The sequence below is a fragment of the Temnothorax nylanderi genome, unplaced genomic scaffold, assembly GCF_030848795.1.
Source record: "Temnothorax nylanderi isolate EJ_2023f unplaced genomic scaffold, tnyl_v1.0 TNYL_tig0033_pilon, whole genome shotgun sequence".
NCBI lineage: Eukaryota > Metazoa > Arthropoda > Insecta > Hymenoptera > Formicidae > Temnothorax > Temnothorax nylanderi.
This window is the reverse complement of record NW_027249095.1, coordinates 1337890-1359157: the sequence shown is the minus strand read 5'-3', so window position 1 is coordinate 1359157 and position 21268 is coordinate 1337890. Positions and strand designations below refer to the sequence as shown.

The 21268-nt window shown below is 40.2% G+C and overlaps 1 protein-coding gene across 3 annotated transcripts in view; it reads right to left on the bottom strand.

The window, feature by feature from the left end:
- Positions 1-2194: 2194 nt before the first annotated feature.
- The window catches only part of LOC139770863 (uncharacterized), a 30696-nt gene continuing 11622 nt past the window's right edge, over positions 2195-21268 (bottom strand). The window contains exons 4-9 of one of the 3 annotated variants that reach the window (XM_071703122.1): positions 7817-8452; positions 7252-7453; positions 6934-6982; positions 6535-6613; positions 6307-6465; positions 2195-5663 (exon numbers count right to left, since the gene is read on the bottom strand). In XM_071703122.1, coding sequence (XP_071559223.1) covers positions 5506-5663; positions 6307-6465; positions 6535-6613; positions 6934-6982; positions 7252-7453; positions 7817-8452 — 1283 coding nt within the window. In that variant the 3' untranslated portion in view covers positions 2195-5505. Of the gene's footprint in view, positions 5664-6306; positions 6614-6933; positions 6983-7251; positions 7454-7816; positions 8453-21268 lie in introns of all 3 variants that reach the window. The other 2 variants (XM_071703123.1, XM_071703121.1) reach the window with 2 other exon arrangements.

The window sequence follows — 21268 nt, the reverse complement described above, 5'->3', positions numbered from 1 at the left end:
CGCAGATACGGAATAATTTCACTAAACTAAACGTTTTATTTGTCAAAAGTAACCAAGATTATTTGGAGCAACTTTTGAGTAAAGATTGTTTAAATACTCATTTGTAATAAGCAGGATTGATTTTTCCCCAGAGATCGCTCGTTACTCATACGCATTTTACGAGCACGAAACGCGACTCAAAGTTGCGTACAGCTGTTGCGCGTCATTCAACGAACGTTCTTCCTCCCGCTCGTTGTTCGGATCCGGATACGGCTTATCTCGGATTCCCAAAATCCTTTCGGCGATAAGACGATGAATCGCGAACTTCTGTCATAGAACTTAGCAATGTAATATAAAATAATAATTGTTATAATAATATAAAATAATATTTAATAACATAAAATAAATAAGCTTAACAATTTAATCCGCTGAGAGTGCTTCATCGAATCTTTAATTGATTAATTTTACAAAATTATTAATTAAGTTTAGCCAAGCTGTTGGGATGTTGGAACACCAAAACGCACGTGCACGCGCAACATATAGCTGACTCGTGTGATAATTGACTTTTTATTATACGTTTTAGTATCGCGCTCTGTAGTACATAATGCGTGGCTAGCCGAGTCCACTATCGTGTCTGTTTGGATAAAATGGATCTGATGTTTACGTTGAGCGTGTCAAACTGCGTCATGTAAAGCATTCGTTTCTGAGAGACAAAGGGAATTCGAGGGATTTATACGGGAGTTCGAAGAAGGATGAAATGATGCCTCTCTCCTCGAATTTCGATTCTCTCCTAAATCGGATAACGGGCACGAACTTGAAAAAAATATCAAGTTATTAAAAAGAATGTAATCAGCAAAGAACTGGCGCTCATTGATATTCCGAGAATCGCGATTCCAGGAAGTCCTACGACGATCAGGGAAGTATTAGTAGGCATCAAGAAATGTGGTTAGGTGCAAATAAGAATCTCATTGCGCGTTTCCAGAAATTCCAACTTTATTATCTTTCTTCGTACACATTACGAGCAAGACTGATCTAAAAAGGAGTGCGATCAAGTTTAGCAAACGTAGATATAAAAACGTAAACAACAGTATATAATCCATACCTTTCCAAATAAACGAGCTCTCACTTTTAATAGGGCTTCATTTTGCCGGAAGAGGATATATACGAATATACATTACGTCTAAAGCCTCGTTGTCCACGATGCTAGAAATCGGAGATCTCGGACGGAAAAAGAATTGACCAATCGCATTGTTCAATCGTGATTGCTTAATTCTTTCTCCGTCCGAGATTTCGGAGCGATTTACATTCCACCTTCGGCTTCATCTTCGTATACGAAAGGAATGTGTGCCATTCTTCGACGTCGAAGACTCGCCGCTCGCAATCGTATATATCCGGCGAAATTTATTTGCGGTCCCCAGGAGAAATGCCATAACGGCGTCATCGACGTGCTCCCTCGCGCGGGTTCCCAGGCCGGAAAGCAAGATGCACGTGCTATTTCCGCGTCCGATGTACGCGCGGTGTTGACGCGGCCCGCGCTCGTAGCGTTCCAGATTTTACGAGGAATATTAAAGCCCACGGCGCACGGCTTGTTTTGCAAAACATCGTTACTCGCAAAACATTCGCGCCGGCCATTGGTCCAGTTCGCTCGCCCTCCTCCTCCCCCCCCCCCCCCCGGTGCACGCTATTCTCCTCCAGGCGTCCTGTGCCGGAGACCCCTGCGCTAGGATGCAGTAGCGCGAAACCGCGTAGAAACTATTTTCGGGCAACCGTTTTTTCCAAGTTTCTTCCTTGTGGATCGGTTATTTCTGTCTCGCGATATATTAAAATGTTGAATAAAAGGCAAAGCCTCGTTAACGAAGTTAGAAATATTTAGAATACAACGTTTTAAACATGTAATATTGAATATGACATTTATCTAATAACGCGTCGCGTTGTGTAAATTGGAATGATATTTATTTGGCGTATTACATAATATTTATTGTTAGTATGACGTTTACATAATAACACGACGCGTCATATCAGGCAAATGTCATAATAAATGTCACGCGTGCAATTGCATATTTTAATAATAATTTTTATAACGTTGAAAGTGGAGCTCGACATTTTTATACGTTCTCGGATAGATTCCTGTAATTGTAAATTAAAATATCTAAATCGAAGTGGTTTGATAACAAAACTCTCTCGAGTGAAATGACTTCCTGAAAGAGGATTGTACTTTTCGATGATAAATAATTAAGATTTATTTTCATCATCTCTTATATAGTCGCTGTTACACTTTTTCTTTACACGTGGATTTTCACCACTATACCGCAGCTGCCACAAAGTGCTCATACACGATCTCGGTGTATAATAACTTGAACACGGAGCGTTACATTTAATAGAAGCCAATTTTAATGGTTTATACATAAGATTAATTCGCAGTATGAGTTTTCTTAAAGTCGTTACTATGTCTACGCTAATTTTATATTTACATCGTAATCGTCGCAGAAACAATTTCGTTCTAATCTGCATAGTTCACATAAAACGTACATTTGTACGATGAAACATATATGTATAGCTCTATTAAATTCTATATATTTATATATATCTATATATATAAAAGAACTCTCTACAACAAGACGGCTTTTCTCTACTCTGCATCGCTCTTCTTACAATGGGTTCGTATTAACTAAGAGCTACCGCTTCCGCAAACGTTCATACCGCAATAGAAATATCGTTCGATCGTTCTAGCGCAAAGAAACGCGAAAAGCGCGCTTAAACACGTAAAAATTTTGCGCGCACCGTCGGTCATAACTCTCGTATCTGGAATAACGTTTTTTTTCTTCTATCAGAATTACAGGTCTACAAAATTTCATTTTTTTCTTGAAAAAAAAAAAGTATTATTTTCTATAGTTTTTTGTACGTTGAATCCGAATCCGCAAGCAAAAATGGTCTACCACATTAGGAGAAAAATGGAGTTAAAGCCTCCCAAAAACGCGTTTTTGACTATTTTTCAAGATTAGCTATAATAAAGTAGGGTAGAGCGGGGTCAAAAGTAACAATTTGACTTTAGAACTTGATTGTGGAAGAACTATTACAGTAAAAGAAAAATTCTTGATACCCTAAGTTAATGTGATCATTTCACTTTATGGAAATCCTCCTATTTAAATCTTGTGATAAACCGAATAAGAATTTATTAATCAAAAACATAAACGAGGGAAAATGTTACAATCGCCCCCGACTCCGGGTCGGTTGCAACACTATAGGAGATCGATAGTAACAGTTTTAAAATAATCAAAATAAAAAATGTTTATTCAATGAAAAATAATAATTTTTCTTATATTAACAAAAACAAACTAAAATATTCATATTCTCATACAAAAGAAGTAAAATAAAATCTTATTCTATTAAAACATAACTTCTTTATATCAATTATAGAAAACATTAACTTTGTTCATTTAATTATAAACATTTTTTGTTCTTATATTTTTAAATAATAGGAACACAATGTCTTTAAGGACTAGTACAAATAAAAATTACTTTGAATCACAGTTGTTACAATCGTCCCGAATATGTTTTTGAACTTTGACTTAAAATTTTTAATAATAAAATGCCAAAAATGAATAAGTAATAATTATTATAAGCAAAAATAACGAAACTCAAATATAACCTAAAAGAAAAAGAACTTACTTGCAGTGGATATATTATATTAAAAGTTTAAGATTGTCAGAAGAAACTACTTTACGGCCTCAAAAACATATTTTATTTATTGCACACGTCCACTCAATACCCAGGCCGCAGGCGTTCTGAGACACGTTATAGCTTGTTCAGCTTCATCCGTTAATCAACAGAAGCATTCGCATCTATGCCTATAACTATAGATATTTGAGTTGTTACTTTTGACCCCGCTCTACCCTACGACGATTGCCCTATTCTGGACCTCTGCAAAACAGTAAATTAACTATTGCAATACAGCACTTTTAATAGATTTAATACATAGGATTGAAGAGAGAGATGTTTTTTTAATACAAAATTTAAAAAAAAACTTGTTTTATTAAACAATTATAATTGTTTAAACAAGGTGCCGAGAACGGGCACCTGGGGCTACTTAAACACTCTAGTGTCGAAAAAATAAAACTCACGTCACAGTAATTTTAATGTGCTTTTTTCGTTTTTAAAATATTTTTGTTTCTCCTTACTTTTTTCAGAAAATGTTTATTAAATCTATATACATATTGTTCTCAAATACTGATAAATTATAGAACAATCAAAAATATGCAATATGTAATTAATAACAATGACTTTTAATTGGGATGTAAAAATATCCACCAAGTGACTGTTTATTAAAAAAAAAAAAAATGAATAAACAGTCCGTTTTCGGGTTAAAAAAACATCTCCAATCCCATGTATTAAATCCACTTTTGAAATTTTTACTATTTGCAATGGTTTTGCAGAGGTCCAAAATAGGGCAATCGTCTTACTTTATTATAGCTAATCTTCAAAAGAAGTTTGTAATAAAAACGTGTTTTTAAGGGCTTTAACCTCATTTTTCTCGTAAACCTGACGATAGGACATCTTTGCTTGCAAATTCGGATTCAGCGCACAAAAAACTATAGGAACCTACTTTCCTCTTCCCGACCACAAAATCATGCAGACTTGTGTTAATTAATCCAGAAAGAAACGCGTTTTTTTCTGTTCTATCGCGATGGAAACGATATCTCATTTTTTCATTTCCATTGTGAACAAACTCCCCTTGCCTCTCGCCTCTCTCGTCAAGATATTAAATACTGTCTAGCAGTCGAAAACAATGTGCGAAGATAGAGGTATTTTCAAACGTGTTATATCGTCGAAAAAACGAGGATAAAGCCGAGAAATTTTCACGATTATTCTTCACGATCACCCTGCGTGTCGTTCTCATCTCGCGCGACGATCTGCGACCGATCGGGACTCGGGACCGCGATAGGGCGCGATCTCGCAGCTGCCACTCTCGCGATAAAGATTCAGGGATCGCCGAGAGAAATCATCATATCGCATACGTGTCGTAATATTTCGCACGATAAGCGCGGATTACCTTCGTACGTATTGCGTGTCGCTTACGTATTTAACGAGCGTGAACGAGCGCATCTACGCAGCAAAGATGCAGCACGAGGTAACATATATACCTTTAACATCGAATTAACACAACAATAGCAATTACACGAGTTTCACAAACGTTTACGTTGTATTTCCCCCCCTCCCCCCCCCCCAGCGCGGTTAGATTTCGCGAACGGCCATCCAAAAACATCGCTAAATCGATTATCAGATATTACTCGATAATATTTGTTGAATATAATCCGCATTATACCATCGTCGAGAGATGCGTTTCCGCGGGGTCGCATGCATCGCTCACCGTTCGTCGAATAGCGAATCCATCTCGTCGCGATCTAACGCGCCGCGCGATAGATCACGTAGGATCGTCCCTCGATCCTCGCAACGTCGCGTCGTCGCTTCGTCACGTGGCACGTAGCGCTGCTGCTGTTTGACGGCGTCGGTCGGTTCCTCACGTGTTCACATAAAGCACTTGGAACGCGTCTGGAACTCCATCGGCGCGAATCCGGTCGTGGAGACGCCCGACGACGTCGCGGAGCCCATCATGCCGGACGGGACGCCGACGCCGACGCTGGTCGACACGGCGTTGGTCCCGGGCTCCTCCTTCACGTTTACCACTGCGACAATCGTCAGACGATTCCGATGAAATCGTTAAAAAGAGTTGCGTATATGTCGCGGTATTTACGACCGCCCGCCCGCGTGAAAAAAAGGCCTGTTCGTTTTAGCTTGATTTCTTGTACGGTTCATCTTTTCACTTTTGCTTTTTACGTTGGGGAGAAAAAGAGAAAAGATGAACCAAGAAGTTCAACTAAAACGAACAGGCCTAAAATCTCGATGTATATTAGCCCTAGCTAGCCACACTTATCTTCGAGTTCTTAATTCGCCGCGTTCCGCTCGACTTTGTCGCATTATTATTTTCATTCTAATTAATATTTTTAAGCTTGCAATGTAGGAATTGAAAGTACAGAGTCTGAATAGCATGTATAATGTATACGATAATATCAGGTCAAGAAAATGATTTTATAAGAAAAAGATTGCAACTAGAAAACCGAAAAACATTCAGCGGTCCACTGGATGTGGCGAGCTAGGATTAAATTGTCATGCGTCTTTCACATAACGTCGTCCGACGCTCAAGTTCAATATGTATTCTGCGAACGCGTTATGTATTTTACAAAAAAAAACAAAAAAAAACTGGTCCGCTTGTTTGGAATCGCGTTAGGAAACGTTAGGGTTTTAATTTTTTATTAAAATCGCGCTCACTTTCGGGCCAGTAGCATCTCCCGGGCATCGTATCCGTGGCCATCGCGGATTCGTGCCTCCTGCTGCACGCGGCGAAACTGCTGCCGAAAGTGCCGCCGCCCATGGAGCCGGGCGATCCGGCCGTTCCACCTGGAACATCCAGGTAATTGCCTTGAAACGCTTTGTCTGGTCGTTCAGCGTTACCCCGCTCGACCAAAGAGGGTGCAAAGTGCGAGAATAGTGACTCACTTAACGAACTACCCAGTTGACTGTAGCCGTTCATAGCCGGGATTTGCATCGACTGCATCGGCTGCAATTGCGGCTGCAGCTGTGATCAAAGAGACCTCCAATGACTCGGCCGAATTATAATAAACTATTTAGGTATTCGTACGTGCCGCTTATGAGAAACTAAATTAAATTACTGTAATTCTGTGTTAATACTTTCGCGAGAGATGAATCTAAAGCAAAAAATAAGAAAAGTTTGGTAAATATAGATGATTTAGGCGTTAGTCTCCATTATAATAAATTAAAGAAAAATATCTTTGCTCGAAGTATCCTTCCGTTGTAAAGATTCTCACGATATAAATAAAATCTATAAAAGAATTTTTATATAATGGACATATAACGATCTTTAGCATGAGAACTCACCGACTGGCAATGGCTATATGAGAGTTGCGATTGTTGGAGACTCCATGCGCTACAATGAAAATAAGTTTAGTACTAATTCGAGGAGGAATATATTATTACAATTAAGATACACACATATTTTTAATTAATTAAGATTCAGGTGTTGTTGAACGGGAGTCTTTTCTCGCTCTAAGGTCTTCAGTCGTGAACTGAATTTGCATAGCGTACTCTCTAAATCTGAATCAGTGAATAGTCACTGATATCAGTGACCATTCACTGATTCAGATTTAGAGAGTATGTGATAATTATTTCATGATATTCTGGCAAAAAATTGAATACCTCGTATCGTATCGCGTATAAGCGGTGGGAGCGTACGAAGGGGGTGAATGGCCGAAAATGTTCCTGGGTCCCAGATGTACGTGGGTCGCCGAGAACGGATCGCCGAAGAGCGGTTTGTGGTACGGAGCGTTTCTGTAGGGACGCTTCATTCGTCTCCGCCTTCGGTAATTGCCGTTCTCGAACATATCTTCGTACTGCGGATCTACGATGACGCAGAAAACACGTTTTACAACGAATACCCACTAGGACGCAAACAACTTGCCATAAAAATGTATCTAATTGTTTAAATAGACAGTAACTCTTAAAAGGAATTAAAGATATTTACTTTGAAATACATTATGAATCAATTTATATCTCTAACTTCAGCTATTTTTTTATAAGAAAAATTCGTTGGTAGAAACAAGTAGAAAGAAAATTCGGGAATTGAAAACCGAGATGGCAAATTCAAAAATTAGAAAATTAACAATTTCCAATAATCCTTCATAATTCGGCCACTTTCGCAATGGAGATGAATAAAGCTGGTAAAACGTGCGATACTTTAATAAAAAAAATGGCATTAATTTACCGAGCGTCCAGAAATTGCCTTTCCTCTCGCCGCCACCCTCTCGGGGCACCTTGACGAAGCACTCGTTCAGCGACAAGTTATGCCTGATCGAATTCTGCCATCCCTTCTTGTTCTTCTCGAAATACGGGAACTTGGCGGTGATGTAGGCGTAGATCTCGCTGAGAGTCGCCCTCTTCTGCGTGCTTTGCTGTATCGCCATGGCGATCAGGGCGACGTAGCTGAAGGGCGGTTTGCTGTTCGTGGCGGTGGAAGCGCCGTTGGCGCCGTTGTTGGTGCCGGTCGCGACGGTGGTCGCGGTACTGTCGGTGGTGGCCGCGGTGGGCGTGGAGGGTGCGGACGGCGTGGAGGGATTGCTATTGGTCGTGCTGTGAAGGGCACCGACGGGCGACGAGCCCTTGTCGTCCAGGTGATGGTGTGTCGAGCCGGCGGCGGTGGTGGCGGTGGTGTGCATGGAGACCACCGAGCTGGGGCTGTGCAGACTGTGATGGGGATGATGATGGTGGTGGTGGTGGTGGTGGCTCAGGGAGACGTGGTGCGTTAAACCACGGCCCAGGCTGCCCGGCACCGACGACGAGTCGAGGTCCTTCGCGTTGCCGCCGATGCAGCCGCTCTGCAGCTCAGACACGAAACCGCTCACTGAAACAAACAATATGAGAAACTCCACTTTATTATACCACATCTGTATGTATATCTGTGTATATATATTAGAAGCGAAATCTTTTTATTAGACAGAAGTTAATATTTTGTTTCGCCAGTAATAATTAACAAATAGTTATTTATTTCGACCTGACTGGCCACCTTTATTAAATGTTAACTTGTCACGACGTTTCGACCATGGGTTGTGGCCCTTATGATAAGTGGCAAATAACAAAGACTTTCGCTAGTCACAGTGTGCCTGCACGTCAGATCTAAAGACTATAAAGAAACAGAACGGAATTTGTTTAAGCTACAAATAACTACATGAGTTCATGGATTAAAGAGAAAAGAAAAATTAATAACGTCGTGAGACTTATTAATAAAGATTGCCAGTTATAGTCAAAAAAGCCTCATTACTGTTATAAAATAATAAATAACTATTTGTAATCCTTTTATTAGTTCGATGCAAAAGGTTCGTCACGTATCTCAAATAAAGTTAAAAAGATTTAACAAAATCGGAGTAAGATTGTCACCACGGATTTCAGTATACTCTTCGTTCCATCTAGAACAAAATTCTTTTATTCCAATAATCGCAATTTTCTACTCCAACCTTATTCAATATAAAATTTGATAGAAAAACGGCAAATCTTTTGTACCGATAACTTTTCCAGTGATAGTTGATGAGCAGCAAGCACAGTAAGTTTTTGTAGAAACTTTCATTCGATTTTGAATATCGTAATTCTTTTTCTTACATAAACTTCCGAAATTCTTGTAGCTCGCCCGCACATACGATCACTAATTTAATATTCATAATTTAATTTTACTTTGATGAAGGAAGCATTTTAAGTTGCGGCAACGAAATTATCAGAAAGCCGAGCGAGCGATCGCGAATTCTGAGACGACGATCGGACGTGGCGGTCACTCCGAGAACCTGGACAATGGATTGAGCGCTCCATCCATCGATCGACTGATCCGCCCGCGCGTGAACGTGCCACGCAATTCTCAGAAATCTCGTCCGGGCAAAACAATTGACCTATTTAAAAGGAACTTGTGTGCCTCGGGACACCCGAGGCCCACACGGGTCTTATGTTTAGTGCCAGGAGTCGATATATGAAGCGATAAAGCACGAGCGAGAGAGAACGAGCACGCTAGCGTGCTCCGGCGATATTGAGATAACGCCGTTTCTCAAATTAACCCTTTGACGAGCGCGAGCTTTAGACGTCTGACTAATTTTTGGACTCGTTATAGGCGCACAGCTTAAAGATTTTTTTTTAAAGCGTACGATTTATGACACAAAGGATAACGATATAAAATCAGTAAGAGTAATAACAAGAACATTTATTCTCAGCAATATAAATACGTTTGCAAAAAGCACGAAAAAGATTTGGAAAGAAATTCAGAGACTAGAACAACAATTCGAATATTTGCCGATAATTTGCCGTGTTATGCAAAAGTCTGATAACATGTTTTGCAGCAATATTGAATTTTCTTTCACGAATCTGTTTTTTGCATTAAAATCGCAAAACGGAAAACCCCGGAGAGAGAGACGGCGATGGGAGAGGGAGTGAGAGAGAGTCGCGTGTACTCGGAAGTGCTGCTGCGTACGAGAGCGCACGGGGGGCAGTATCGAATGCATCGGTGCCCCGCGGCACGTGTAACTGGAACTGGATGTAACAGGACACCGATAACTTACGTGCGCACCGCCGCGCCGCGGGCGAAATAGGGAAAGAGGAAGAAAAAGAGAGAAGCGGGGATAAAAGCGAACGAACCCGGAGCGATGCAAAATGCGGATGGAGCGGAAGAGCGAAAGTCAGCTTGACCACTCTTGACAAAAGTTTATCTAATTAACCGACGCAAACAAGGCGGTCGTCGTTCCATTATCGTTATTATCTCTCAAAATATTATCTCTCATTATTTGGTATAGTGAAATCGTTAATAGAAAAATGCCCAAACATTTCTTTACCAATTCCAGATTTTCAAAATTAACAGTTGGCTAGTCTATATAGATAATAAATTTTTATACATTACAGATAAAATCGTAAAGATATCATAATAAATATAAATAAATTGTTCATATATAACTTTTTCTGTCAGTTTCCTTTAATTTGCTTGGTCTTTACATCATTGTCTCGAGAACGGGGAGCATAGAGTGATCACGGAGACACGTTGACGAGCAAATTTGCGGTTTACACCACTGTGTAATTGACATCGTATTACGAGTCGTTAACCGCGGACGTTAACGGCCGCACAAATTGCTTTGTGCATGCGTAAAGCGCGAGGGAGAAATTCTCAAAGTGCGAAATGACGATCGTAAGGAAAGCGGGGAAATGGGACTATATATCTTATAAAATCTCTTCGCGTCGCGATATCATATGCGACGTAAAGACTCTATCCCTCAAATTATCACCTATATTAAATTATAAATCATGGATGCTTATCAAAGCATCTACGAGTAACGAAACGAATGTAAATCATGTATATTTCTCTTTGTCTCTTTTTTTCTCTATCTTTAATACTGTTAATAAATATTATTAAAAGCTATACTATGTTTATATTAAAGCTACATGTTATAAGAACGTAACATAACACAGTTTTCCATTAAACTTTAATATATTAAAATTATTTTATTTTATTAAAATTATTATATTAATAAAATTACGTAAAATATCGTTTTAAAAGGCCTTCTGTTTAAAATACTTATTTTTCCGTTACACACAGTTCGAACTTTCAACTAAATACTAAAGAAATGAAAAATTCGCTTGAAAGCGCAATGATATCTAACGCTAAGGAGAAAAATAGCTTATAGAACTCAGGGTAACATCTTGCGATCTCTCGGTAATACAACGATCACAACGTTGAAAGTTGAACGCCGTGTGTGTATCTCGATTCGTTGCACGGGAAGGTATTACGTATCTACAACATCGTCCCGGGTTCGATGATATACGGTTACGGCTTGCGAAAACGCGGACACGTGCTCCGGGCTAGAGATGGATCCGCCAAACAAGATGTCCGCGCGACACGGACGCTGGGTGTAAAATTTCCCGATATCGCGCCGTCTCGTCCTGACGAATAGCTCGTGTTGTGGAAACAAGGATATGCCGTGCTGCGCGGTGCCGTGCCGTGCCGTGTTCACGCACATCGCCGCACATCGATCGGCGATGATCTCACGAACCTCATGCACGAACTCCACGTTTTTCGAATGACGCAAGTTTCTCCTTTCGCTAAATTACTGTAGGCGCGAGTTCGATAGAAAGCCATGGTCCATTTTCCATTTTATAATCGACTTGATCGGTGCGAGGACAAAATAAATCCGTGAAAGGATCATCCGAGGACTACGACTTCATCGAGTATTATATGTTGATATATAAAAATTCGATTAAAATTAATTCATTTATCAATCGTTAAGTGTATCTCACAAATTGTAGACTTTATTATTCTCACAGTGAGATTTTGAACAGTAAGATAATATTGAAATTAATCAATTTAACGTAGATTATCAACTAAGCAGCGCACTAAATTTAAGACTTGATAAAATACTTTCCTCCAGATAATATATTTTGTTCGTTGTATATATTAAATTCACTAAAATTGAACAAAAATGTATAATAAAAAAAGGGAGAAATATTACTGCTGTACATCATTATTAAAATTAATCTTGAAATTATAATTTCTTATTTTTCTAAATATTGCACAGATATCACGTCGCGAAATAGGTAATTATTTCCAGCTTTTCTGTGAAAAATCTTTTCAAATATTACATTTACAACCTTTTTCCATCAAACTATCAGTTCAATATAGCTATACTCGTATCGCAGATTCTTTATTACGTAATAATATTAAAGCGTGAAATTCTATCCCGCGGATTATCTCCGGGTTCGAGTTTTTTCATATTTCCGGAAATATGACTTTTTCCGTCGCGAAACACGCGCGTATTCTCTATCGCCCTGAGCGAACACAAATTTCAGAAATCGCTCGGAGGACCGACCGGAGAGAACAGAGAGAAAGAGAAAGAGAAAGAAGGGGAGAGGGGGAGAGGAGAGAGAGATTTTAATGTAGCGCGACGAAGATCTCTCTTTTCAGACCCGTTACTGGCCTCGTGGGTATACAATTTCCTGCAGTAGCGAGGGCTAGGATCGTCCTGGTACACGCGAGGAGAGGCGGTGTTTTGAAAACAGGGATACGCTACCGTGCTCGGCTATTGTCATAACAGCGATCCGCAATGACCTGATGGTCGCGACAAACTGTAGGTATTACACACGTACACGAGAGCCCCCGATCAGAAAAGGATACTATGAGTAACAACCTTATATATAATAACCGGCTGCTCGATCGAGCTGAGCAATCAGAGAAACGTAACCGACTTTAACACGGGAAATTCGATGCTGCCGACAATGTAAGATCGAATACGGATTGATCGACTCTAAATTAAGTATTCTCTATTAAGTATTTAAAACGCACTTAATTCGTATATATGAGCATGTCACTAAATCGCCCTAATAGATTAAAACAAGTAGATCAGAATTCATATTTCCGCGAAATATTTAATCCTCAAATTTACATTGATTTTTAAGCGATTTTTCAATTCATTAATCTTTAATTCGTCAATTTTTTTCATATTAAAAATATAAATTTTAATTATAACAATTAACAATATTATATTATTATTACATATTACGTAATATTATATAAGGTAATAATATCATATTATTATTGTTATTAAATGAAGCGGCTGTACGCGAAAATTCAACCCTAACAGTACTCCGGATTAACGAAGGAACAAAGTTTCAACCGGAAGTTTAACGAAAGAAAGACAAGCTCGCGCATGATACTCGTGACGCAAAAAAAAGAACGGAAACGACAGACGAGGCGTAACGCGTAGAAGGTATATCGATTAGCCGGGGTGCAAAGTCGATCTCCGGGGCGAAGGTCATCGTCTTCGTTGTCGCTGACCGTTGTCACTGGCCGCTGTCGTAGAAAACCGTGGCATTCGCATTCCTGAAATGCTGCTGCTGGGTTGAACAACGAGGAATCGGCATCCGGCGCCGATAAGCGAAATACAATACGCCGTGACATCACGCTGCTCGGTGAATCGCGAGGAGTGACAGAACACGCGAACGGCAACGAGATACAGCCCATCTCGTCTTCGACGACGGGTGAGCCTCTCGTGGACTGCACTCCGTTCATTGTCGTCAGGTATTTCCAAACGTATCAGAGACACGACTTCACGCTTTGGAAATTATAGATTTCGTCTCATTGATAATTACGACGACATTAAAATCGACAATTTAATCACTGATCGTTTTCTCGGCCACGAATGACTCGGAATCGACTCTTCGTCAAAATTTAAATCGGCACAGATTTAGTAGAGGAGAGACTTATGTGTCTGTGAATTATAATCTGCGAGAAGTTGCTTCGATCGAGGTCCTTCCTTCGTCGATTTCGTCACAGTCGTAAGACGTGTACATTCCAAGAACCGTGAACTCATTCCGCGTTCGGCAAAATTGCAAGCTCGGCGAAACAGCGGCGGCGGAGGATATCGAGGAAAGCAGCAATTGCATTGTCGTATTCCAAATAATTGTGGCTTCGAAGGCCGATTTGCGTAATGTTTGTGTGTTACGAGAGCCTCCTTTAAGCTGATCGTTGCATTCCGTCCCGAATTGCGAAACTCCTTGCGACTTACTTCTGCTTTCCTCGCTCTCAGGTGGAATCTTTTTCTTCTAGGTCTAATTAAGGATCCAATAATTTTATCACCGACTTCCCATTATCTAATATTAGTCAATCTTATAGCGAAAATCCAATAATTTATATTTCAATTCATGATGAGTTTGTATATTTACACATCCAGCTTGGACACATTAATCATACGATAAATATTGAGTTGATAAATATTCTCCAAAAGTTGAAAAAATCTTGGAGGTGCAACAACATATCTGAATGGAAAATAATTAAGCGATTTATAAGAGAATAATTTTTATCGTATTAATTTATATAGAGACTTAATTTTGTATTGTTTCATTATATCTTTTCATATATCTTTCCCTTTCAAATGCTAATTATAGAAATTTCTTATCTCATGAGATTTAATAGAGACTAAAGATTATCTCCCACATCACTATACTATCTATTGTATATATTGCGTCCTGCAAAACTTCTATTTCAATTCACCATGTTTTTCTCGATATTCCGATCGGTCGTCCCACCGGTGTGCCCGCGTTAAAAAATTAGTGCAAAACCAGTTGTCTTTCTTCTAAAGAGTCCTGGCGCGCAATTACCCCGGATCGGAACAGGATTCGCGCGAGGTAGGAGCACAGATGTATGCCGGTGGGTGTCGCGTAGCAAATCTCCAGTTGCAGTCAGGTGTGTTGGCGAACAGTTTGCGACGTTATCTCGGTGCCTGCTTACTCATGCATCTTAGCTCTTTTTCTCTCCCTCTCTATCCACCCTTTTCCCTCTCCGTACGTACGTACGTACACAGTACCCGGCGTGTATTACATAGAGCACGCGTTATGTTTCCGCGTGTGTGTATGTGTGTGTGTGTGTACATGTGCATGCACGTACGCGCGTACGAATACGCGAGAACATATTTCTCGCTACTGATAGCGGATTATTCTTCTTTCGAAACGCACTATCGCCGCCGGATATAAACATTTTGTAAGTTGCCATTGATTAATTAATTTCTTCGGACTCGGTTTGTGTGTTATCGAGAAAGACGTTCGAATCTTCTTTTTCGAGGATTGATTGCAAGCTATGAATGATTCGGGGAAATCTGATGAGCCAATTTCGGTGTCTGAATGTTTATCCACGACAAAAACGAGATAACCGAAGTGATTTTTCTGTATCTTCAACGTGATAAATTATGCAGCATCCTGTTCTATTCGTGTAATACGCGTATTTTTCAAAGTTTTATATATATTTTTGTTAATTTGACCCATATAATGTAATCCCGTTAACTGGCTTCAATTAAACGATGCACGCGTGCGTTTAGAATATCATGGATAATGGATAATTCTGCGTCAAAGTAATTCGACGGGATCAAGTGGCGGGGCCGCGCACAGGGGAAGAAAGGGGAAGGACACGTGACCGCGTATCGATGTGCAATTAGAGTAGGAAACCGGGGCTGAAAATGTAATACGCTCATTAACAGAGCTGCCATAAATGGTCTGAGCTCTTTTTACCTTTTACCACCGGAGAAAGGCTACACACGAAACAAAATTTATCTATATATATACATAAAATAAAAGAGTGCAGAATGAACGGGAACACACATTTCCACAAAACTTTGTTATTCCAAAATTATATAACCGATGTTTTTTCACATTTCGATATCGCGACATTTGACATTTATCGCTTCAACAAATGGAAAATGTTCGATGAGCAGAAAAGAGACGGACGGAAAGGGAGATGCGCGCGCGCGAGATGATGAGGCTGAGGTCAACTAGTAAACGGGCTCGAGAGCCTTGCGGCGATTCTTGGCTCGCAATAGAAATCCGATATTCCATCGGCAGCTATCTCTTTATCTTCCTCTCTTTCTCTTTCTCCGCTTTTCTACGCGTCTTTAAACATTATACGCGAGCGATGATCACTGACTCGCGTTTTATCATCATGTGTTCGATATACAGGTAGTCAATTAATCGCTACTAATTGATTATTTCGTATTTCGTAATTGTAACATTATTTCCAAAAAATCCAACCGCCCCAGAAAAACTTTTGATACATTGACCGAAATTGCAGAAATGATAAAATTTTAATTTTATTTTATTTAAAGAAGAAAGGACATGTTAAACATATATTCCCTGCTATCTTTCTCTTATATCTTTTCAAATTATGTATAAAATAAGATATACATATATATATATATATAGAATCCTTAAAAGAATTACATTGAAAATAAGTAAGTAAACGAAATGAGACAACAAATTTATAATTATTCAATTGTCAAACTTCGTCAGATCTTTACAGAACCTCTCTACGAGCTATTCGTTAAAATTTCAAGGTTCTAAAGAACACGGAAACCAAAACCCAAAAAAAAAAATTTTTTTGACGGTATACTATTCTAATCTCTTTCGTAAGATACGAAGGAACGAAAGAGGGAAATTCTATTGTTAGAAGTTTGCGAATGTTAATCGCGCGTAATGTATCAGTCAAGATAAGAAGTTGAGGGGGATCGGACGAGGGGGGCTTAACGAGGATAAAAGACAGAGAGCCCCCCGGGGTCAGGGGGTCAATTCAGCGACAGTTTATCTCGCGATATCTTCCGCGTGAGCCAATCACCGTCTGGTATCTCGACCTTAGTCGTCGTCGGCGTCGTCGTCGTCGTTGTCATGACGTAAAAGAGAAGAGGATACGCCAACGTTGGCAACGCTACGCAAGCTCATATCCGTTTTCCGCAATGATGCGCATACGTGGTTGTCGTAAATATCGACAACATCGAAATCTTTCATTTCCTGGGGTTCGTGACCCAGTTATATACCTACTTTTTTTACTACATTAGTAGTAGATTAAGACAGTGAATTAAGAAAGAAAAAGGAAAGAATAAGTAATTTTACCTGCTTTCACATTTGTATGACTTCTTCATTTATTTTTTGCCGATGAGTTTACTTATTATTATATTAATTTTGGATAATGTTATGTCTTTTATTTTCTGTTATCATATTTTTGTTAATCGTATAATCCTCACTCTTTCTTTACTATTTCGTAATTGTCTTGAACCATTTTTGGCGGTTTCTTTTACTCCAATATTTATGTTATAAACATTAAAATTGTCACGGTTGCTTCGATATTATTGTCATAGACGCGATTTGACATTATCGTGTGCGTTTATCGAACCGCAGACGATGTTGTTACTTTAGAGAAAATTCATTGTTCAACTTTTCGTAAGACAATCGAGATGACGCGATGTTGAAATGATGTCACGATTCCGAAATCTCAACATCCGGAGTTCGCTGGAAGCGCGCGCGGAGGACCGCTCGCTTACGTAAACCCACGTTTATCGATCGTGGCCATTGCAGCCAGCCGACGCAACGGCTTGCGATTCAAACGACGTGACGACAGACAACTAACTTGTGTCGTTAATTAATTTCAGCGAGATGAAACAAGGATTTTTGACATGAGAGAGGCAACACGGGGATGATGGCGCGCTTGCGCGCCACGGTACCGCGCCCGTCTTCTTTCGACAATTTTTTTTCTCCGCGTCAAAGACGACGGGCGGCTACGACGCATCATTATCTCCGTCGCTATCGTGTTTTGTGATAGTAAATATGAAATGCGAGAGCGCGGCCTGTTTTGCACAGGCGTCACGCCCGCCATCGTCCGGCATTGATTAATCGGAGAAGCCCCCTCGCGGCGCGGCGCAATGGTCGGTCGCGAGCGAGAAACGTGAAAACACGAATGAGCGAAGTCGAGTCGATTACCTAATTAGAGTAGACGCCGTTAATTTTTAGACGAGGGGGCTCGACCATGCATTTCTCGCGATTCGATTCGTCGGCTCCGGATCGGCCGATTTTATCTCCGTGCCACCGTATTTTTCCTCCTTCTCTCTGCGTCACCCTGACGATTAAACGTCGCTACGCATTGTTCGATTCACTTACGAGCTCGTAATTACGGCATGAAATTACACCTCGGATAAAATTATTAAAAGAATCAAAATTAAAGCTGTGATAGGAATAAGAAGCAGCGATATACCCCCAAAAACGCGCAAACCTCCCAAAGCAAAATGTCAATTGCCAGAATTTATCCGAATAGCGAATTTTTCTACCACAAAAAATAATGGACAATGATTTCGGTTTTTATACTCATTGTCAGTAATTATTTGTAATTTTATTTTTAGTTGTGCATACGCGATATACATATATTTCCAGTAAATTTCTGTATTATCGTCTCATTGAATCTTTTCATTTTCCGCCGAGGTACATTACGCGGCTTATCGCGAAACTTTGGCGGCTTCTGTCAATTTCTCGTAAGGCCGAAATGAAACATAGCGCTATTCGCGATAACGTTCTTCACGCGCGATATCCCTTATCGCAAAATTAGCGATCGTCTCCGAAGCGATTATTGTTGTTTACTACGCTGTATTTTGATGTGAATACTCGACGATTGCATCCGTGACCCTATTTTAAAGTAAATAAACAGGGTCATCGATCCAGACTTTCCTCAAAAAATCTATCGCGCTGGTACATGTGTTCCTAAGTCCAAAACAGAAAGGCCATCTCAGAGATTATGATAATTGGAAGCGAGAAGCGTCGCCATATAATTAAAAACTATGTTGATACAATTGTTGAAACTTGGGAAAATTATTAGGCGCGAAAACGTGAAGAATTCTCTTTCTACGAACTTAAATTAAATATTAATAAAATGTCTCTCCGTCTAATAAATTAGAAAATAATATAAATGTATTTTGTCATTCAAAAACACAAACTCTAAAAATTCGCCTAAGGTCGAGCATATATCACGCGACATATCTCGCGCGAAAAAAATCTTAACAAAGAAAGGAATATGCAATTCGCTGGGAGTTCCATTTGGACATCTAGATTTCACCGATCATACAATGGACCGTAATATAACCATAATATAATCAGGCCGCGGCGCGCAGAGGCGATGCAAATATAGTAATTAGATTAGCGTTTAAGCGATAATCAGCTATCCTATAATTAGATACGTCAGCTATTTCGTTACGGCTTTATCGCGCGGCCTTTATTGCCTCGATAAACTTGCGCCGCATAGTATAATCGTTGTTAAACAGCGAATAAAGACGCGCGCGAATTATAACGATGTATAGAACGCGCGATCCGTGACCCGTGAGCCGTACATCACACATGACTTTCATTTTATAAAATCGACACAAACAGCCGAAATTCCGAAATCAACTTCTCCGCATCTCGCGAATGCGGCTTCTCTTAAATTTTCCCCCTCAAAATTCATGAATTATCCACACCAATGATGTAATCTTTCTCTTTAACAAAAATTATCATTTTATAGAAAACATTCATATTTAGAATTCAGAATTAAATCTGTCTCGCGATAAATTAGGATATACAAAGCGAGGGTTGGGAAAGAATGATTGCCGATACTTCTCCCGGCCGAGTGCCGGGGTCTAAATGCGAACGGTGCGGCCCGGAGTCGCGGCTTCCACGGCGGAATCCACCAAGGAGCTGTCGTCGTTGAACGATACGTCAGCTCCTCTCTCGCCAGTCTCGCCCTGAGAAGCACGCGCAGCCTTCCCGGATTAGCGACCATAACTCTTGTACGCGGGCGCTCTAAACACCCCGATTCACGCGACGTGGATCTAAACACGCGACGCGACGCGACGCCTCGCTGCCACCGCGCATCCTCCCTCTTGTTTCAGCATCCGTTCTGGACCGCCTGGCGACTCCAGGCGACTCTCTTCTGGTTCGCCTCGTAATCGCTGCCCTCGTTAGGCAAGTTCCGAGGCGACTCGCCATTTTTTTTAAACGTCATATCTTTGCGTATCGAACCGTTAAGTGACATAATTGAGCGAAATTGGGTTGTAAAAATAAGGAGAAGTTTGAGAGAAAGAGAGAGAAAGATCATTCTTCACACTCTGTAGACTGGCGCGTGTATTTCTTTTCATTTCCAACTCGTTAGAAATGAAAACTCCGTACGTAGAAATTATTTACCTAAAGTGAACTCTCAATGCAAGTATATTAGAAAACAGGCAACAAGCAATATCAATGAATTTAATAACCGTAAATCACATCGCTTTATTTCATCGTTGGCCTATCGTTCAATTTTCAACGCTATTCTATTACATGAATGAAATTATTAAATTCTGTGTTTTACTATTTAATAGTAATTTATAATGCAAACTTTGATGGTGGGGAGCTATTGAAATTTATATAGCTATGATATCTAGTATACTAAATTTGATACGAATAAACGTTAAATAAATATAATACCACCAAGTATTATATTTTATATTTAATATTACCACAGTAACAAACGTGTAGGCTAACATCAACACTGCGCATCGATTAATTATTAATTTGTAGTAGTAGTGTACGAGAAAACTACGAAAGTTCTTTTACTCTTTGACTATCGGCCTTCACGCATAAATATCTGTTGCGTGCCTTTTGATAGGCTTATCTCGACGGAGGCTCGAAACTATTAGCGATTATCTTCTCGGCGCGTATCTGCGTAACCAGCGTAACACAGAGGACATCGATACCCGTCTAAAGTTTCACCCCTGTAAGTAAGAGGCCGACGGGATTAATCGGGCGAGTAGGAGCCATGTCGGCGAGGCCGTATCTCGGCCTATCTATTTATCCGGACATTCAGCGATTAGCGAATAATAAAGTCCGGTAACACGAACCCGAGACGACGAAGGAGCTGTGCTTATCATTCTCTCCCTCTCTCCCTCTCTCTTTCTATTATCCTCTCTGTAAATGTTCCTTGCCGACCGACCGACTCGACGGTCGCACGTAGAAAGACGAGCCCCGGGCAATCGTATACCGACGATACAGTCGACCACCGTCGAGCGACAGAGAAACCGTCGGCGAGAAGCCCGTCTCGATATCCCGTCGAGAACGAAGAATGGGAGGAATGCCACGTATCCGAGACGGCGATAACGAATCCTTCGATCCCGAAGGATCTTGCTAATCGCGATCGCATTGTCCTCGCGAACTCGATACGCTCGGAGAGTCTCTCGAGTACCTATGCGTCATTGTAAGTGTAGAAGAGATTATTTGGAAATATGTAAACCTTTTAGGCAATTTATAGATCTATTTATATTAATATTCATTTCCGTAATTGTATTGTTGACTTATTACGCTGGCGATGATCGCGCGCCGAGCCGATGCGCCG